Source organism: Patagioenas fasciata, chromosome 1 (genome assembly GCF_037038585.1).
Source record: "Patagioenas fasciata isolate bPatFas1 chromosome 1, bPatFas1.hap1, whole genome shotgun sequence".
Taxonomy (NCBI): domain Eukaryota; kingdom Metazoa; phylum Chordata; class Aves; order Columbiformes; family Columbidae; genus Patagioenas; species Patagioenas fasciata.
The window spans coordinates 102,832,121-102,853,802 of NC_092520.1; the positions used below are offsets into that span (position 1 = coordinate 102,832,121).

Below are 21,682 nucleotides of genomic sequence, written 5' to 3' on the forward strand. Positions count from 1 at the left end.
CTGATGGAGACATTTTGTTTCGCTACTTTTTAATTTGTCTGTTAGTATTGCAATTAATTACTAGACACTGAAGAGACTATTTCACTGTTTACTGCCACAGCAAATCAATTTTTTGTCTGATATGGACAAAAAAAAATTGGAGCGGAGTGACATGGCTATAAATTGTGAACAATTTCTGTACCACTAGAAAAAGTATAGGTCATCTTAGCTTGGTTGATCAAGTGTAGAGAAAAACAGATGAGTCAAAATAGCGCAGAAAGACAAAGTCACAAGAAGGTTAAAGGTCCTGTATTCCAACTTGCCTTAAGTAGTAATTATTCATAGACTCCTTATGGTTGGGTATCCTGAGGCATCCACCTTGCTGCAAAGACAACAGAAGAGTCCAGCTGCCCAGATACACTTGAGGAGATCCTTCCTGTTCCAGTTTACTGGAGAACAGAAACTTATTCTCAACAGTTGCCCACCCTTGTATTGTTTCAGTCTGGGAAAACATAAATTTTATTTGTCACTGAATTCTTGAGTTTCTGAGAGGGCAATGAAAAGATCTTTGTGTTCCAAGTCCGTAATGTTGTGCAACATTATGGTAGAAGAGCTGCTACTCCTAAGTACAGGATGATGTAAGATTTTAAAAGTCTACCTCTTCTGTCCATGAGGATCTATAAGGTTTTGATGTGTCCCTTTTTCCAGCATATTATTTAAACAGGAAAGACACTCAAGACTTTACACCAATAAAGAAGTTCTTAAAGACAATGTTGAAAAGTACAAACAACCTTATAACCTAAACAGGCTAATAGGCTAAACCTCATATACGTTACACACATATATACATATATCTTTTAAATGCAACCGGAACTATGCTATCAGATTGTTTTTTCCATATTTAAGAAAATTGATATGTTCTCTCATTTTCAAATAAACATGTACAGATGTAGAGCAAAGATGGCAAAACCTCGCATTCAATTAGTAAGAAGTATAAGTACTTTCACTTATAGCACACTTTTTGCAGGTTGCAAAAAGAGAAACTGACTGTGCATTTCAACTAAGAATTCCATAGATAAGTAGAAGTGGCTTTACTTATTTTTTTTTTTTTTAAGACCATGCAAATTGGTCTTATAATCTCAGAAAACATTAATAATAACCTGCTTGTGAAAATAAGGTAAACAAGAAAGGACAGACTAAAACATTTGTAGCCTAATATGATTATTTGTGTTCTTTTTGCCTTCCAAACAAGTAAAATAATCCTTCTGTGGTTTTTTTGGTTGGTTGGTTGGTTGGTTTTTTGGTTCTTTTTTTTGGATGCTCATTCTGAAAATTTTCTGGCCCAACAGCCTACTCAGTGATCAGAGGCAATTTTATTCATTTTAGCATCTTCAGACATTAGTTTTTGTTCCACTTTTCATACTATACTTTACGACATCCTAATGATTGTCATCAGAAAGAACTGGAGACTGTTTTAAAACATAAGGAGAAGTCTATTTTTTTTTCATTGTTTCTGTTAGTTGAAGTGATTTCAAAGGTGGATTATAATTATGAATATCTACACTCAAGGTTAAGTATAGGTTTTTACAGTATCAGAGATGGTAACAGATGAGCCTGAGACTACAGTTCACTTCTAGTCTGTTTTAGGGTTAAGATTTGGATGAAATGGTCTGCAAAATTAGTCCTAAGAGACTTTAAAATCTTGTAGTATATTTTTAAAAAATGCTCATTGTTTGGGATTTATAAGACCAAACAGACTAAGCAGTTCTAGGGGGAAAAGAAGAAATTAAAAAATATGTAATCTATCCCGTATCTGGAATATCATTAAGGAGAAACTATAGATAATCATTAGGCTTTAATCTTAAAGCAAAAATAATTTTACATAGAGTGTCTTCTTTTTTGTCTGTGTGATGGTGGACAAACATGTTTCAACTACTTTAGCTCACTTTTTTCGTTCAAGATATTTAGTGAAAGAAACACAGTCACTGAATCTACTAAAACTTTGAAGCAAAGGTAATTTGCAAAATAATTTTTCTGAAATAGAAGTCAAAAGCATCATATTGAAAGAAACCCTAAATATACCCAAACCCCACCTGCTTTCCTTTCCAGGACTTAGTGCGTGACCCGGTACACAGATGATAAAACAAACAAAATCAAAAGAACAAAAAAGTGAATGAAAAAGAATATTTATTAAAAATAAATAATGTATTCAGAATGAACCAAATAATAGTCCAAGTTCTTCTGTATATAAGCATCCATCATAACAGAAGGCAGGTTTTTTTTTCCAGAAAAATAGGATATTAGATATAGGCTCCAGGGAGTCTTATTATTTTACAAAATTTTAATGTAAAAGCCAGATTAAATAGGAAGCCAGGTAGTGAAAACTACCATGCAGAAAATCCCTTAAAATATAATCATGTTTTTATTTGCTATTGGTCCAAATTATATAGATAATAACAATGTTCTTACAACATTACAGGTCCCTTCTTGTGCAGAATATGTTGATAGCCAATCATACTGTATTCTGGATTGAAGGAGGTTAGGAAGAGCGTGTTTGATCTCACTTGCAAAATGCGGATGAATGACTGTAAGAATGTTTCTAGAGTAGTTTTGTGTGAATTTCTGGAGTCAGTCAGTCAGAACTCAAAGAGATGAGCAATATTCATACTGCATCCAAAAGATATTATATTTGAAGAAGTGAGTACCGTCTTTGTTTCATTTGCATGAGAACATACCAGTGGATGATTTGGGACAAACAAAAGGTCTATATACCCTCTGACCATGTCCATTTAGCCATCTATTGATACCTAAAATCAGATGCTTGGAGAAGATCCTATTAGTGAAGAAAAAGTAGTAAGCCAAAAACATACCATCTGAAATGGTATATAGACTAATAATAGAAGAATCTAGAAATTACTGTTAAATATAAACATTGTGCCAGAAATAATATAAATCACTATAAACTTTAAACACATAGCATCCTGTGTCAAGGAGCTGAGGGGGAATATTCTGCCATATTGAAGTAGAGTTTCAAGCACTGAAGATCACTTAACAAGGGCATAAGAAATTCTTATGCCTTGGTGAAATTTAAAGTGTTGTCCTGAAATATAAAGAGGTAGAAAGGAAATGCAGAGAGTTTTGAAGTCCTTCAAAAGAGAGAATTTTGATAAACACAAAACTAAAGGTTTTTTGTAAGAATAAAGAAAAAAAAATCTGGCTGAATGGAATTATATCAAGATATTTTAACCACAGATGATACTGGTCACCCACACTGTGTAGGTAATATAGTCTACCAGACAAGATCATCTGTACTGTGTTCAAACCAGTGAGTCTCATAGACAATAAAGTGAATTGAGAAGGCTTGTCGTTGTTTAGTTCCACTTTCTTTGAATAGCAGAAGCAAACAGCTGATTGAGGAAAGAATTTTGGTTATGGGATTAATTCATCTGTAAAAACTGATGCAAATAAATTTAACTTTAGTTGTGCTTGTTATGTATCCTTCTTTAGTCGCATACTATGGCTTTTTTGTGTCTCTCTTATGGAGAGTGGCACATTTGTGTGACAGCGCGCTAGAGAGTCATGGTTCCCCCATTTCGGGGGGGACAAGAGCATGCTAAAGCTTCAGTGTGGTCCCAAGCCTGGGTTCCTTCCCATTGAAATGAAGCGGACCGCTTATGCAAACTGAAGTCTTATTGCAGCATAGGCCAGGCTGTGATCAGGGCACTGACTCACCTCTGGGCATTTAGAACCATTTCTGTGTCCAGCAGGTTAGATGTAGCCTGAAATATTTTCTGGAGAAGCCTTTTTCGTAAAAGCCTTCAAAGCCATCCATTAAACTTCGACAGCCAAGCTTTCATAATATGAAGATAACCAGCTCCCTTCTCTGTTCCCTCACAGGCATGTGCTTTGCACAGCTTATTGCATTGGTCTATTTTTGATTTATTAACATGCAAACTCAAATATATATTTTCCTCATTTATGAGCACAAAATTAAAAATTAGACAAAAAGTTGGGTGTCCTGACAATAAAGAACCATGAATAAATAGATGCATTAGCACAGCATCAGAAAAAGGAAGTTTTTAATGCTGTAAATCCCTGATAGCTGGTATCTTTGGGTATGTTACTTTACAGAGACCATTTTGACCTTCTCACTTCCCATGGACTGAAAATGCCGGAGAAGTTGCTTAATTTTCCAGCTGCTCTATTTTCCTATGCAGAACTCCCTATCCCATAGTAATATTGTAAAATTAAATTACTTGGTGATATTAAAACATTCTGAAGGTTTAAAGTATTGTAAAAGTGATTAGTAATACTGGTTTACGTTATTTCAGGAGTCCTGCAGAGCAATATATGACTGCTCTCTTTATTAATGACACCACCAATTTTCTTTGTCTTGTTAAGTATTAATAAATACTCTTACTACTGTATATTGTTTACTCTTATTTGAAAGGATTAGTCATTCTGAAGTCTCTTCAAGGAAAAAGCTAAGATAATAAAAATATTTCTGTGGTAATCAGGCAATAATAACAAAATATCAAGGGCTTTTGTGACATACTGCTGAAGATTCATTCTTTTCCTTTGAGACAAGTAAGTTTTTTGCATATTTAGAACAGTTAGGATTCTTTCTTCTTTATAAATGTTAGATTCTAGCTTTATTTGTTTTACCTTAGTTTTGGTTTTCCAGGTGTGTTTTAGGCTTAACAAGAAATGACAGCAAACATAATAAATTTAATGAAAGTTAAATATAGATAAGTTGGAAATTCATCGTGGTGTTATTTATGGATTTTGGGCCATGTTGCTCATCAACCTGGAAAAATTTACAGGAAAGGAATAACTTACAAGAAAATTGTGCAAGTTCCTAATGAGCTTCTCACAGCGTGTATCAAAATAATAAATCTTGGTGGTTTTGTTGACTGTCTTTCCTCCTCCTCTTTCTTTTGTTCCTCACTGTCATCCCAACAGCAACCTCTGTAACCCCAGTAATTCCTTGCTGACTGTGTTAGTTCTTACTGTGTCTTTCTCAAAAGGTAAGAGGAGAGTTTGTACAACTGCTCTGTCTTTGTAATCTCCCCCACTTCATGTGAAACGGGGGCCACAGATTCTGGAGGGGTTTTGCAAAAACAGGAGGAACATGAGTCTTGCAATATTTGACAAGACTGAATTTGTATGCAGTGAGATGAGTGGAAAGGAATTGTTCTCTTATCCTTTGAAGTTTCCACAATGTGTGTTAGTAATAAGATCTTCCTGAATAATGCTCTATGTGCTACAGCATTTGTCAAGTTAAATCACAAGGTGTTTAAGTAGCAGCTCTTCATCTAAAACAATATTGAGGAACACATGGTTTCAGTTTCTGAAAAGTAAAGCCAGGAAGCACCTATGAATATCAGTGGGGATGTTTGTGGTGTTGTGATATTTCTAATTAGGGGCAGTAAAAGCTAACTGTCTCGTTCAAATCTTAGGCTTCTAGATAAGAAAATTTGTAACAGTTTTTTGTTTGTCTGTTTGGTTTTTTTGTTTTTTTGTTTTTTTCTCTGATAAAAACTCTGGATATCTATTTCTGCTTTCATAACAACATCTCACTACAAATGTCTAAATTATAATGGGCAATCAATGTTAAACAGATTTCTACTGTTGAAAAAGTAATAATGTGATTATTTCATAGAAGACTCTTCCAAATGTTATAACTCTAAATACGAAATTTAAATATCCATTTCTAAATTTGTATTTCAAAACAGAAATACTAATACTTTTTACTCACTTTATCAAAAGGCAGAAAGCTGGCTGACCTTCCTCAGAAGAGATAATATCTACTATAGAGTTATGAATAAATATCATGCTAGTAGTCCTGAGAATTCCTGATGCATTATTATTTTATATTTTTAAAGGCTATTAAAAGTTAAAGGGGTTAATGAACAGTTTTTTTTCTATGCATGCATAGTCATTAGTTATGGACATGCAGAAAGACTGAGATAAATGTGTATGTTTTCCCACTTTATAAGTTCCTTCTTTTCTCTGATTGTTTTGTATCATTGAAGTCACATGGCATTAAAGATGGATTTTGGATACAATATTGGAAAATTCATTTTCCACTATAGTGTCAAATGAATTGGAATTTCTTTTCAGGCAATTACATGTTGGGATTTAGTCCTGAAAGGTCCACAGTCTTACTCTTCTTCTCCATTGTAACACTTTCTAAACAAAAGCTATCAATCATGCCAAACAATTAAGGCATCTGGCTCTTTCAAAAATCTTGGTTAAAGGGAACATCTTAAATCTTCTGATTAAAATCAGCTCATGACTACTTGGAAACCTGACTAGGAAGCTAGATACCTTTTTTTTTCCTCTCCCAATAAGTTAGTTTACCTGTTGTTATATCACTCATTACTGTCAACTCATTTTTTCCGTTGTTAGTTAACACCTCAGAACACCAGAAAATTGTATGGTAATTGTTTTTGCAAGTATGCGTGAATGGGATCTGTAACAGATTCTCAAACTTTCTTTACTTCTGACCTCAGTGGAGACTGAGATCACATCACTTATGTCAGTGCTGATTCACCTTTCTCCTTAAAATCTACCAGTAGGATGAGAGATGCCATTCCCATTTGACAAGTATGTCCTGTTGAACCAGGGGACTCTTGAAGCTGAGCAGATCTTCTCAGCTGTTTCTCTCAGGATGCCCTAACATTTGCCCTAGCCCATAATCTTTTTCTGGTGTTCTTTCTGAATTAATGGCTGTTCATAATCTAAGGGGGAAGACTCTTTCTATGGCCAGTCTCAACCAATGCAGTTAATTTATAGCAAATTCAAAGGTATTTTATACCTGCTTAAAAAGTGAGGATGGACTAGATTGAATTGATGACATCACAGATCATTGAATAATAATCCACAGCATACATAGGAAGAAAATATTTCTATTTATTTTTATATTGGTCATAAAGACTCCAGAGGTGTGTTCATAAGGCCACATTGCTCCTCTGTTTGCTACACATTAAAGTTTAAGCAAATAATTAAAAATATTTATGAAATACAATTATTCAGGGGTAAAAAGTCTGTACTAGCCAATGAGACCGTAAAATCATGATTAAATATATGTATGTATATGTAAGACATATATAATATTATCTTGCCCATCATCTTAAAATTCCTTTTTATTCTTGTTTGTCATATGGATCTGAAATATATTTATCATAGATTTAAGAAGTTGTACCAAGTTCTTTGAATATAAAAAATACTAATTGTCAAGATATTTGTGCTACATTGAGGTGATATTGATGTATCTGCATTGACTAATTTCAAATTAGGCACTTTAGGCAAAAGCTTACACGTTTTTCTACACTGCAATGACTATGTGTCTGAGAGAGATTTTACATGAAATGAACAATGGTTCACATAATGTCACACACCAATGAATGACAGTGGTTTGGGCTTCTTTAAACTTCAGTTCCAAGACAGACGCTGCCATTGTATGTCAGGTGTTTCACGTATCTCTATTAAGACTGTAGGGACCTAAAATGCAATGTTTTACTATTTGCTGTTTACAAGATAAAGATTTCACTTTAATTATATAAACCTGTCTGTATTGCAACATGTCTATATAATTACAATTACCGGAAATACCATAGTCTAAAATAGCCTTGAAGCTAAACCTCCCCTTCTCTTTTCACTTCCCCTTGTCTTGCCTTTTTTGGCCACTTTTGTCAGTGTTTTTTTCAAAAATTTATCATCATCATTACCCTAAGAATGGCCTGTTAGGATGCTGAACTTAATTGTACATTGAGCACTGTTACAGGTAAATCCCACACTCTCAACATTTCTTTTAACTGCATGTTTCTGACAAATGAGGAGTTGCCACCTCCCCCGAAGTGCTAAACCAGGTAACACTTGAAGAACAACCCGAAAGAAAAACAAGTTCATTATTGTTCTTTTCTCTCAGACATGTCAGCTTAGTACTTGGCAGTCAAGGTCACTCACTGTAACTGTGATACCAACATTACTCTTTTCTTTTTTTCTATAATTTTTAGCAGAATAAATACTTTGTTGCTATGAAAATGCTATAAATATTGAGCTGTAGATAAAATTCCAATCCATTGTAATCTGTCTCCACTGTGCAAAGATAATGTGGAAAAGAAAAGTCTCTGTTCATTTACTGTGGAAAAAATACAGTTTATCTATACATTCATTATCTAGCCAGAAATTGCTATTTGATACTGATTTCATTGCAGTGTCAAAATCTTAGAATCTTAGATCTAATTATATCCATTTCTTCTACCAAACAAACTGTTAAGGGTGTGGTGTTGTTTTTTGTTGGTTTTTTTTGTTTTGTTTTGTTTTGTTGTTGTTCTTCTTGTGGTTTTTTGTTTTGTTTTGGTTTTGGGTTTTTTTTTGTTTTTTTTATTCCTACAGAGAACTCCATGAGCAAAACCAATTAGGATTCTAAGTATACAGCTTGCATTTTAAGGTACTACACATTGTATAAGAATTTGTCATTTGTTTCATCACAGTGCCTTTTGGCTTAATTTTACTTGTAAGTCATTCTGGCTTTTTATAGTTTTTAGAAGTTTCAAGGCAGTTTTGTGAAGGCTTCTGCGAAGTTTCTCTCAGATGTGGGCATCAGCATGGCAGAAAATGTCGATATGTTTAGTTTAGTTATTGACTGCCACTGTGAGCTTGACTATGCATGGAAGTTGAGCTTTCAGTACTGGGCATGTTTTTGAAAGTAAAGCAATTGGATAATGTGTGATCTGAGGGAAAGGAGGGCTGCAGAAAAGGATGGCAAGACCAAGCAACAGGCAGGAAGGACTCTGTCATGTGGAAAGACCAGAAGTGAAGACAGAACTGCTGTGGTTTGCCAAATCTCGAGGAGAGATTACTCTTAGCTCCATCTAACAGGGTTGATTGTAACCTATAAAATAACTTGTTTTCCTCTGGGACATCACAACGGGATGTCCAGTTCTGTGCTGAACAGCGCTATGGTGTGACATTTTCTCTTCTCAACATGTATGTCAGGCTCTGCTTTGCATGGGAAAAAAGTTTTGACTGACAGGCTCTTGGTGACTGTTCAGGCAGGTTACCCGTAATGCAGGGTACATGCAGGAGTGTTTAGCCTGAGGGATAGATACGGCATTATCTGTTGTAAACAGACAATTAGGGCATTGTACTTTTATTTAGAAATCATTTTCCTGTCACAATGTCCTTCACTAAGAGACACCGAGGGACTGATACTATAAACCCTTTGTGGCTTTTTGGATTTCTGGAACTGAGTAAGAAACAAAGATAATGAAAAGAAAATCATGGAATAGATTATTTAGCAGAGGTTTAAGGTTGAGGGTCTTGTGCTCAGAAATGCCCTTGGCAGAGGAGAATCGCTGAGGCAGTGAAGAGCAGAATGAATGACAATGTTATAAATATTAAATATAAAAAGCATGCAGATATCCAGAAGACTGTGATATATACAATCATATTACCATGCAAGAAACACAAACCAAATCTTTGGGGTGGGGGCTATGTTTGTTTGCTTTTTAAAAAACTAGACAGCCAGATGAAGCGGAAAATTATTTGGTGCATTAATTTTGTGGATTGCTTTAGTTTTCTGAACCAAGGGGAAAAAATAACTAAAAAAATGCTTTTTCCCCAATAAAAATGAAACTTGAGAATCTCAAAAATACACTGTTAAGAAGTTAAAAAAAGCCCAACCAGCCAAACAAAAACCCACAATGTGCCAAGGTCAGGTTGTAGGCGGCTTATAAGGAAACATGAAATGTTAGCTACATAACAAATAAAAATATTCTATATATATTTTTAGTAGCCTTCTTTCATCTTCCTCTATTATTAAAGTCTTTACTCCAGCTTTGTTAGAGACACCATGGCTCATAAATATTCATAGTTTTAAAGAAATTACATAGATTTTGTTTTAAAGTCAATATTGAGTTTGTTAATGAAAATTACCCAGTTAATTAACTAAACAGCATCCTGAACTGAACTTATATGAAACTCTTTCTTACACTGATTGTTTTTTGTGAAGAAATGATGCATAAAAATTAACTTTTCCCCTCTCCATTTTCAATCATTCTTTTGTACATGCTCTAAGGACAGGGATTTTAAGCAGATAAAATTTTCTGAATGCTGGATTTAAGAACTGCTGTTATATGCAATCATCCTACTAGTATTATGGAAGCATCGGTTATGATTTATCAATTAGTGTGGATCAAAGCTTGCATTTTGTATTTGTTATGAGTTTAGTTATTTCTTTATTTTCCAAGTCCTGGCTTCGACAACATAAAACTATAGGTTTAGTCCAGTTATGCTGTGCGTTGATTGTAGTATAGTCACCTGTCCCCTTTTTTCCTAATATTTTTATTTTTGCAGAAATTAAATAGTAAAGCAGAAGCTACTGCTTCTTTTACAATCAGTAAAGAAAGCAATTCATACAGAAAGCTTCATTTTTCTGTATGCAAGTAGCAGTGATTTTTTTCAAGTCTGACACTTCCAGTTGTTAGAAGCCCAGTTTCATAAAGTGCTTTGTATATTAGAGGGACCCTCACAACATCAACAGTTTTCACAGGTACCCTGCAACATATTTTGACTCAGATTCATTGCAGTTTATTGTAATTTATCATGTTATGCGTATAAAGAAAGCTAAAATTTACTTCATTGTCAGTTTCATCAAAAAGTGCTGCACTGTTATTAAGAGGTTGATAAGACAGCTAGCAAGAGAAAGGCGTACCTATCTAATATTGGGGGAAAAAAACCCTATAGATTTCCACTGCTGTTTAATTATCATCATTTGGGATTCATTTTCTCTTCATTAGGAAAATTCTCCATATTTTTTCGCAAATGACATGTTCAGGAGATACATTTCCTCATCTATATTCCCAAGCAGATGGGTAATAATGGCATTATTGTCTCTTTGCTCGTTTCAGGTAAATAGGTCATGACCTTGACATTGACTTATGATAGGGAAGGGAAATATTCAAAATCGGTCATTAGTCACCTGAAATATAATGTATGCAAGTTATTTCAGTGGCTTTCCTTACTTTTATCAGGTGGCAGCTGCTGATAATGGTAGTGATGCTTACTAGTAATAAAATTTATGAAGTTAATTAATTTGCAACAGCATTTCCTGACCTCTGCAAAACTATCCCCCATTGTTAAGTCTTTCTGACTTACTACCAATACCTAATTACTTTCAACTTTTTCATTTTGAGCATTGTTCCTGAGTTACAGGATTGAACTGTAGCTCCACAACTTCTTTTTTTTTTTTTTTTTTTTTTTTTAGTTGATACTGCTTTAATTGATTCTACTTTCTGGATATTCATAACAAATTATACAGAAAGGTGCATAGAATATTATTTTGCATCAGGTGACATACTTACATACTTCATACAACTTCTTCCTCCCTTGATACTTACTGTTATCATATGAGTTGGTATTTCCTTTCCAACTGCTCAGCTAATTCATCCCATAGTACATGCACACGTGTATAGACTGAAAAAAAATTGTCAAAAGCCAAAGTAGGAAATAGCAGTGAAAAACTTGAGTATGTGAAATGATTAAGGAGATCTATACTGGCAAGCTGAGCCTATGTATTGTTTTGCACCAAAACAAACGGGGTGGGGGTGGAAAGAACAGTGTTTCATTTAGGCTTTTTGTGCAGGAAGATCATCCAAGACATGAGGTACAGATGGAACAGAAACAAGCAATGCAAGTAATTTTAGAATTCATAAGGAGAAGAAATGAAACTATTTAGATAAAGGTCTAGACTTTGATAATATGTAATTATTCAAATTTCACAGAGTATTGTCATGTTTTGAGAGATGTTGTTATCATTTCTATAAGGGTAATTTATTTGTGGGCATTTTAGTATTCTAATGAAAAGAGCAAAAATTGTAATACATAAAATTAAGTAAGTGGAAATGGTTTGACAGTTTAGGATTAGAATAAAACTAAGTATTGTGAAGACCAGTGGCAGTTTGTAAAATTAGGATCTTTTACTGTTTCCCAATTTAGAGCTTAAATCTTTTCTATTATTCCGTTACTAAGCTTCCCATTAATCTAACTTAATTAACACTTGAACTAAAGAACAAAATTTTTGCTGCATCACATGTGTTGGGATTAATGTTTTGACACAAATCAGAATTTTTTCTTTGAAGGAATAATCCATCCTTTTGCTGTCCTTTGCACTAGCAATTTTTTTTTCATTGGGTGGCAAATCAAGTAATGTTTTCAATGTTGATCTGCTACCAAAAAAAGGCAAAGTTTTATTTGAACAGAAAGGACTAAACTAGATTTTTAGAAAGATGTTCCAAATGAAGTAGTCCTTTCCTGCAGGTTTTGGTTTTTGCACTTTGTCTTCCTTGACAGCCCGTAACACTCTTTAATCAGGCCTGTGTTCAGTCTTAGGCAGATCTGCGGGGAAGCATCTCACAGGTTTGCCCTGTTTTCATTCTTCTGCAGGTGTTGCCTTAAAACTACTTTTCCTATTGGTCTCCACCCTTAGAAAAGAACATCACCCTTCTTTTAATAAAACCTAACAGTCTTTCTTAAATAGGAAAGAAAGAGGTAAGATACTAAAGGGGATGAAACTGGATAGACACTAGATGGTTACCCTGAGATAACAAATGAACAAAGGCAGGGTGAGGGAAGAAGGGGGCCAAAAGCAAAAATGTCAAAAGGATAATTGAAGTAAGACACAAGTTATGACTCACCATCCTTGTAGGCATCCAGGAACTCATAGAGGCAGCCCAGAGACAGCAGGGCAGTGGGATGGCTGTAAGTCCCACCTGCATCAGATCCCACCTCAGGGGTGGAACTCCTGGAGCTGTGGATAACAAACATGGAAGACCATAAGTAGAAAGGTAGGGAAGATTCTGGAGGGCCCCATCTCCTTCTGGCCTCCCTGCCACAAAAAGGGCATAAATTTGGACGCCCAGTCATCATGCCTGTGTCCATTACTCCATGGAGATTTTCCCAAATTATGCTCCAGACTTCCAGAATTAGCTCAGGAAACAAGCTCTCCCCCAAGAGGGGGGATAAGCAAACAAAATCCCTGGGAGCCAGAATCTAAGAAACTGTTCACGTAACGCCTTACCTGGATCTTAAAAGGGATTGCCTTTGTAAATGCTTATTGATGCTTATCTCTAACCATAACCTTCCAAGTGTGAGGAAAGTCCCTTATTTATTTACTTGCTGTTGTTTTTATCTCTGTGGTAAAAGAAGATGACATTAAATTTCTGTATATAATGAATTTCTTCATGTTGACTTAGATTCCTTTTCATTTCTGTATTAAAAATATTATAATCATATGTTTGTACTATAATTTAGTGCAGGAGACAACTTGTAAGAGAAGGATGGATTTACTTATATCACAATTTAGCTCTTACTGTAGGTGGGATTTATTTTGCTTTCTTTGCTTCAACATTATTTTTGAACACACTAGGTTGAAGTACAGTCTGTCACCACATCTAGTATTTAATCTGTTTTTCTGGATTGAACATACCTTAGTATATAACTGCTTACTCTCCCCACCCCCAGCCCTCCAACTTTACAAGTGTTTCTTTCCCTGTCTGGTGGTAGGCCTAATATGCTTGATTAATGTTGATTGGAAGCAGATTAATTTAAATTTCAGATCTTCAGAAGTCAGCTTGGATTTTTGTCTGCCTATGATTACCTATTTACTTTCAGTAGTATTTTTGTGGAACTTGTTTACATTAATATTAAAGCTACTAAACATTGGAGATTAAAATTCCAAAGTTGTTAAGAAAGAGGAAACTAATCTGCTGTGAAATTAGGCCCAGGTCTGCACAGATATTGAGTTAACATGTAAGGGAAATGAATGGATGTTTTTTTTCTTTTATGTCTGAGACTTTTGTTGTACTAAACAAGATTAGGAAGATAGAAAAAAAATAATTTGTCTCACTGATCAGGTTTTTTTAAATAGGATATTATGGGGTGGCTGTGGTGAACAACAGAGATAATATAACATATGGCAAATCAACTTCTTGCATTACGAACATCACTTAAGTAAGGTCTAATATATCATATGCAGAGGTGTTACTTTAATATCAAGAAATCAGTATTTTCAAACCAAATTTGTAAAGAAATGTGTGTCATGGGACAGTTATGTTCTTGTAATTCTCTCAGCTGCTGGTTAGTAGGCTTTGGTTATGGTGGTTTTGGTTTTGGTTGGTTGGTTGGTTTTCTGTTTGTTTTTTAGTTGTTGTTGTTGTTGGTTTTGTGTTGTGGTTTGTTTTTTTTTTTTTTCTGTGGGTTTGATTTTTTGGGTTTGTTTTTGTAACCTTCATTGCTTTCATGTCTTCAATGGATTTAGATTTATTGTCTTCAGTAAAATACCATCATTACGGATTAGAAGTTAGTACACAGCAGTTATGTTTTTGTAGCTGGGCACTATGATATTACTGCTTCCATTAATGCTGTTTACAGGAAATTCATATTTTATTACATTTATCAGAACATCACGATCTGCTATTTTTAAGAGAGTTGCTTTAGTAAAACTGTGCTCTTAAAAACAACTAGCATTGGAAAAAATCATTATTCTTGATGGAAAACTAACTATACTTCGTGCCTTATTTTAATAATTGTCACTTTTATTTTCCCTGTCCAGACCTTGTATTTGCTGTTGTGATTTTATTTTTTTTTTATTTTTTTATGTACAGATGGTTTCTCCCCTAGCATACATTTACAATGTTGCCCATGGTGTAGTATAGTGACACCTCACATCTCTAGCTATAGAAAACAATCTGGGGAGGACATCATGGAGCTTTGTGTTGGCTTATTTATTTCCAACCTGTTCCTATATTTACTCCAAGTGATTCAGTGCTGTTGGATTTGAACTATGCCATTCACTGATTCTTAATTTCTAATATTGTTGGCACAGAAGAATGTGCTTAGTTAAAAACCTGACTGCTTTGAATGCAAATCAGGGAACCAAGTGGTCCAATCAGTATTGGTGATATATTTATTCATTATTTTTCTTCACTGTATGTGTCTGCTCATGCATATTTGAACTCAACTGGCAACTATAAACACCTCATAAGAAAATGTATGCTTATAAATACCTGGATTCAAGAGGTCAAGAAGGGTTAGATGTCATTCAAATGATAAATATCATATTTTCACTATCACTTTACCTGAATAAAATTCAAACTTTTTAAAAACAGTTTTGTATACTGAGATAACATTTTTTTTCTTATGTACTATGAGCAGAATTTGTGGAACAACAAGAAGCCTGATAATATTGGTTTTGTTTGTTTTCTTTTGTGAGGTGAAAGTTTTTCTCTATGGGTTTTTTGTTTGCTTGTTTTCATTAGGAAAGAGTGTGTTTTGACTGATTTGCAAGACACGTACTGTAATAATTTATTCTCTTCCTCCTACCAGTGTATAAAACTGTATTTTAACACTTTATATAAGTATATAGATATGTGTAATCTTAAATTGCTTTATGTTACTTTTTTTTACCAAAAAAATGGCTTCTGGTATTTTTTTCAGGTATCCAAAGATCTTCCAGAGAAACAAAAAGAAATAGAGATTCTGTTAAAGGATTTTGTTGAACTTGATCAACAACTAAATCAGGTGATATTGTGGGTAACGCCTGTCAAGAACCAGCTGGAGCTTTATAACAAAGTGGGTCAGCCGGGAGCTTTTGATATTAAGGTAAAATGTATTCCATTTTAAAAAAGGATCAGGATACTTAGTGGTCAAAAAATCAGTTGTAGAATCAGCTGTATAATTCGTATTAATAATATAGCTTTGAGACAGAAGTCAGCAATAATCTGCAGAAGTTCTGTGAATTAAGGAAAACTTTATTTTCCATAAGTGGTTTCCAGTGATAGGACAGTTTAGAACCAATGGTTCCAAGGTAAAATATAAATATATTATTTTTGTCATATCATATACACAAAAAAATAGACCCCAACATTGGTACAGCAAATAATTTTAATACAAAGCTAACTAAAATTCCAAATAACAGTGTTGGGCCATTTATGCTATTTCATTCAAGTGAATATGACTATCAAAATCAGAATAGTTAGGGCCATATCATGATTCTCATATTGCACGAAAGGTGTCGAACTGCACACATAACATTCCAGTAGTCAATAAAGCTGATTGTCTAGTAATTGTGATTAAAAACTTGTAATCTGATCCTTGATACTTATTTACTCATTAAAAAAATGCTTGTATATGGGGTGGGTGCGGTCAGAGAAATTAAGGATGAGAAATACTGATTAGAATCAACTGGTCTGGTGGCTGTTTACTTAGACCTTTTGGCTTTGCATTTTCTGTCTAGGCATATATGAGCTTATCTTCACATAAACGGGAAATATTTAAAATAAAATAGCTTATTGAAATCCATGAAATTTCTTTGGTTTGTAGTACCTGAGCATCTTTTTCACTTAGATGAATATTAAACAGAACACACCATTTTGTATTGATTTTTGATGATGCAATTTTCAGTGAAAAATGAAACAATTGTAAATATTTAAGCCTTTTCTTGACTTGCATGAAATGTAATGATTCCTGCTTCTGAAGATGTGTGAATTTGCTGAGTATTTTTGTTAACTTAGGGTCTTTTAAAGAACTATTTTTAATGCCAAAAATCTTTTTAAGTCATACAATCCCATTATATAAAACAGTGAATCTAATGTCCAGTTGCAGTCCTATAATTGACAGAATGAGTTCAACAATAGCATTAATTCCCTTTTTAAAAGATTAATTTAATATAGGTCTTCGCAAATGTCTGTATACATACTGAATGAGTGATGGAATTTAGCTTTCAAGAAAATTATCGATCTTTATTTCCTGTATTTTAACAGAAAATTTTCATTGATTTATCTTTCCTTTGTTCATAGGTTTCCATTCTGTTTCCTTTATTTCTAGAATAATGACACCATTGAACTTTACATAAAATAAAAGCAGGGCTAAATTGCTGCAAATTATAAGTGTATTGCTTTTCATACTGCTTGTGAAAGAAATATTCTTTTTGGCTCTTTTGGTCCTCTTATGGTGATGTGATAGGAACATTTCTGAAAAAAACTGTTGAAAGAACAGAAAAAAAAAAATAAATCTGTTGTCCTCAAGTGGTGAGAGGAAATCATGTATGTCGAGAGAGGTGAGAGAACGACTACAAACTCCAAAGAAAGGCAAATATATTTTCTCTCTGGGAAAGATCCTACCATATTTATTTCGTGGTTAAATTTAGATCACTTAGATTGACCAGTTTTGATTGAAGACGTAATAGCTAGTTGTTTATACTGTTGTAAAGACTGTGAGCATATGAAGCGTGTTAGCTTTTATCTGCCTCTTATATATCTGGATTGTCTCTAAAAGTTGTAGGTTTAACATTTTGAAAGCTTTTTGCCTGATGGCTTAGCCAGACTATAATTTTCAAGGAGACAATCTCTTAAATTAAAGACTCTTTTTTAGATATCTCTGAAGGCAAATGGGGTTCTTATAACTTTATTAAGGTTAAGAATAAAGATAGTAAGAGTTTTGAGACTGTTAATCATAACAAAACACACAACAAAAGAGAGTAGATGTTATTTAGAAAAGCAACCTATTTTTGACAATATTCCATTTTGTACTCAACTTCAACCCCAGATTTCAGATCCATTCTAACATGCTGTCTGCGTTGATTAGGTCAAGCATGTGCATACGTGTGCTCTTGAATCATTGTTGATGTGATTATGTTTATGTGTATTTTTAAATTACTATTCACGTGACAGCACAGCTCAGGGAACCCTCACATATTTATGACAACATAATTTGTATTTAATTTTCTTAACCATTATTTAGAGTCTGCAGTGCCACAGTTAGAACCCAGGTCTTCATTTAGGCACCATAATTTTTAGTGTTGGTTTCTAAAATCCCAAGTAGGATTTAATAACTCACTCATTTCTCATTTAATAAATAAGGGAAAGGATTCTTTACTCCCAGGGTTTAAAAAACATCTGTAGCACTATTTGCTTTACTCATGTTATTAAACCTTAATTACAGTTTTCTTCTGTAAACAAAGATTTAAAAAATAAACTCCAAATTAAAAAAAAAAAAAACAAAACAGAACAAAACATTAAAATGCATATTTGCAACCTACCAATCTGAATTATTGAGACAGAACTTATTTATTTGTAGGTGTTGAATTTTTTTTTGCCACATTGGTATAATCTCTTTTCTTAATAATAGCATAATACATACTGCTGCTGTGAAATACCTACGTATATTGCATAGGAAAGGCAGAAAATCCACATCTTTAAGAATCTGTTGACTCTACTGCTACTTGTGACCACTGGAACACTTCTGGATTTGCAATATACCTTCAATGTAGCTTCTCATGCATCTAAAATATATTTCATATTGTGTCTAAAAGTCTTCAGACTTTTCTGGTTTTCCAAGCTAACAGTACAACCTCTGTACATTTGCTCTTTGACCTGGAGATATTCTCATTCTGATAGCTATTTTGCATGATTTAGTATTTATACTTCACAAACTTTGATTAAATCAGCATGAATTTCCTTGTTTTACAAAATGGTACACAGAAAATACTACAAAAATTGTCTACATTATAACATATAAAAAGATAGAAATACTTAACACTGCAGTTTTGTTTACAACACAGCTTCTGCCAGTGCTGATGTCTAGGTTATTGGTGTTGTAGCCATAGCCATTGGATATAGACGTCTCAGGAGACACCTTCAGTGTAGACATATTGAAATTCAACTCTTACTTTATGGTTGTTTTTTACATGCTGATACTTTTCTTTTTTTCTTTTTTAATCAGTACTTCTCTCAGTACTGGTGACATATGGCTAGAGTGAAGCTCACTTTCTTAATCCTGCTTTCAGTTTATGTTGAATGACATTTTTCGCTCTGTCAATAAAAATGCAGAGCTAAAGATGTGCATTTTGTAACTCCTTAGCATTCAAATTTAATGGTTTTGCTGGTCGTATTGTCCCAGTTCTTAGTGGCATGAGTAAACCTGAATCCTAAGAAGTCATGGATGCTTTGCAACTGTTAATACAACCATATCCTCCCAGTGCTAAGATGTGGTCCTGCGGGACAACATGGATAATATGAGGTGTGATTTTTGATGTAAGGAAGTTTTATTTAGCCTTTTCAGATCGATCTTGATGCAGTTCCAAAGAGCAGCAGCTCCACTTTTGCCTTGTTTGTTGGCCTCTCTGAGCATAGCCTTGCTTCTTTCAAATCTGTGGCGTTTTCACAGTATTTTGAGATATATTTCTCACAGTGCCGTGGCAATACTTTGGGCTAGAAATGTATGGAGAGGAGGATATCCGTCTCACAGTAGCAGATACTAGACTAACATCAAAGCAAGCTGTCTAGCAGTTACTGAGGCGCAGACATGCACAAACTTCTAAGGTGGTCTCCACTTTCCTCTTTAACCTAGACATCATTGACCAACATTCTGTCAAATATTCTTTTTGTGATAAATATTAATATAAACAAGAGTCTCTAAAATGAGCCATCATATACTGTTGGAATATTACATTTTTATATGAAAGACCTGTTATACCGAAACAGTTCTAGCTATTGCATGATATATGGCAAACATGCAGCTGACTTTGAACAGGCAACTATTTGTCATCTCTCAGAAATGTGCATAGAAAAAGTACAGTTGGTTCACTTTGAGGTCAGCAGATACTGCTCTGATCATCCAGTCAGACCTGCTCTATGAAGTAATGCTTTCAGTTGTCTGAATTATTTCCTACTTGAACTGCAACACACCTTTCTCAAAAGGAAACCAACCACAAGAAGACTGGTTTCTAATTTCCAGGTATGGACAGTCATCACATCCTGTGGTAAATTACTTCAACAGTTGAGCTAAAAGCCTGCACATTTTTCCTTGGCTGAGTTTGTTCAGTTCTGTCTTTTTGTCATTGCTTTGTTTACCAAACTAGAGAGAGTTCCCGTATTGCATTCATAGGCAGTAATGAAGTTTTCTTCTAAACTCTGTTTGCTAACCATCATTACTGTTGTTCTAATTCAGATAAGAAAGAAAATACAGAGTGTCTAATGAGTATTACTTCAAAAAGTAATTATTGTTATGGTCAAAGCAATTATTTTTGTGGTCCTGATAATAAAGTGGTTATCTTTAATCACAAGGTTATTGTGGCTAAGTTAGCTAATCAGAGTCTAAGTAGGTGGCAAATGTTGCTATAATGGAAGGTATAGTTGCTTCTGCATTGCCTCTGTAATGGAATATTTAAGGACCTACATGAGCACTTCGAAATGTATTTATTCTGATCCAGCCATCCAACTTTAATATACTTAAACCATTTAGGGATATGCTATTCTGAACATGCGGTTATAGACCTATACTTTACACTTTGAAACAGCTTTGCCTACGGCATCAACAATCTGTGGAGCTCCAGAATTATGGCTAAAGGAACTTGTGTGAGCACTGACCTTTATTTCCTCCTACTGACTGTTCTGCTGAGATTTATTTACTTCACCTGCAAGAAAAAGAATAAGGGGAATCCTGGAAGGGATGATAACAAGTGATGCTTCACTAGTTGTTTGACTGCTTAAGAAAATACCTTCAGTCTAACTTTTTATCCTGATTTCTCTCAATTTATTTTTCCTCTAAATATTTATTTCCTCATAGTCCTGTTTAATCCCAAGTCTATATATGATGGGACCCCAAGTCCTTCAGAATTTTGATTAGATATTCCCTGTTGCTTACCACAAGAACCCCAGAAGGCTTTAAAGAATTATTAGATTCAGAAGTCAAGTATCAGTCTAAGAGAACTAAAATAGTAGGGCTTTCTTAAATATATAAATATCAAAATGATTGGATAAGACAAAACAGAAGTAAAAGCTTTCCTATCACAACCTACTGCAATTGTGACTAAGATAAAATTAACATTCTGCAATCTGTTACAGTCAGATTGCACTTTTAAAATGTAATCCATGTAACATCTGTGTAGTGCTAAGGTTTTAAAGAAATACCTTTGGCAGGAGTTAAAGGGTTCTTTACAGTCAAAAAACAAACCACTTATATCCAAAATCTACATGTGTGTACACATGTGTACACAAGTTTTATTGTGTTGTGACATAGTCAACAAGAAATAATTAGCTAAAATATTTTTTAGAAACCCAAATATGTAAAGAATTGCAAGTATATTGTCTAGTAAGGGAGAGATAAGTAAGTGCCAAATGAGGCTAGTGCTAATATTTTTCTAGTTACTGCTATTTTCTAGCCGTTACTACAGTTTATTTGCTTTGGTATTTACTTTTTGAAATCTGTGGGTCAGTATTTTTATAAAGCTAAGCATCTAAGTCTTCTGTAAAATTTAAGTTCACAGATTTCTTCAGTCCTGCTCAATTAGCATAATAAACGTGCTGATTCTTTTTTTTTCTTTTGTGTCCAGAAGTGCAGTCCAGAGAAAACCACCTTTGTTAAGCAAGAAAACAAATAGCTATTACTTTTGATATATAGTAAATATTAGCCTACTGAAACACTTTTCAAATATTATTATTTAACTCAGTAGCCTTATTCACAATAGAAAATACCACTAACTGATCGTCGATTACTACTAGCTCGTTGTAGATGATAATCTACAAAATTTCGTCAGTTTTAACACAGCTGGAGTAGTGCCAAACTGATTGCAGGAAGAAAGATGTAGAAAATAAAGAGGAAAAATCAAATTTATATGAGTTTGTAGAATTTTGTT

General features: G+C 34.1%; 1 protein-coding gene across 12 annotated transcripts in view; it reads left to right on the forward strand.

The window, feature by feature from the left end:
• DMD (dystrophin) overlaps positions 1 to 21,682 on the forward strand; it is a 1,243,922-nt gene that overhangs the window by 839,824 nt on the left and 382,416 nt on the right. For all 12 annotated transcript variants that reach the window (XM_065859822.2, XM_071812115.1, XM_071812091.1 and 9 more), the window contains one exon: positions 15,484 to 15,648. In XM_065859822.2, the coding sequence (XP_065715894.1) occupies positions 15,484 to 15,648 (165 nt within the window). The remainder of the gene's footprint in view (positions 1 to 15,483; positions 15,649 to 21,682) is intronic.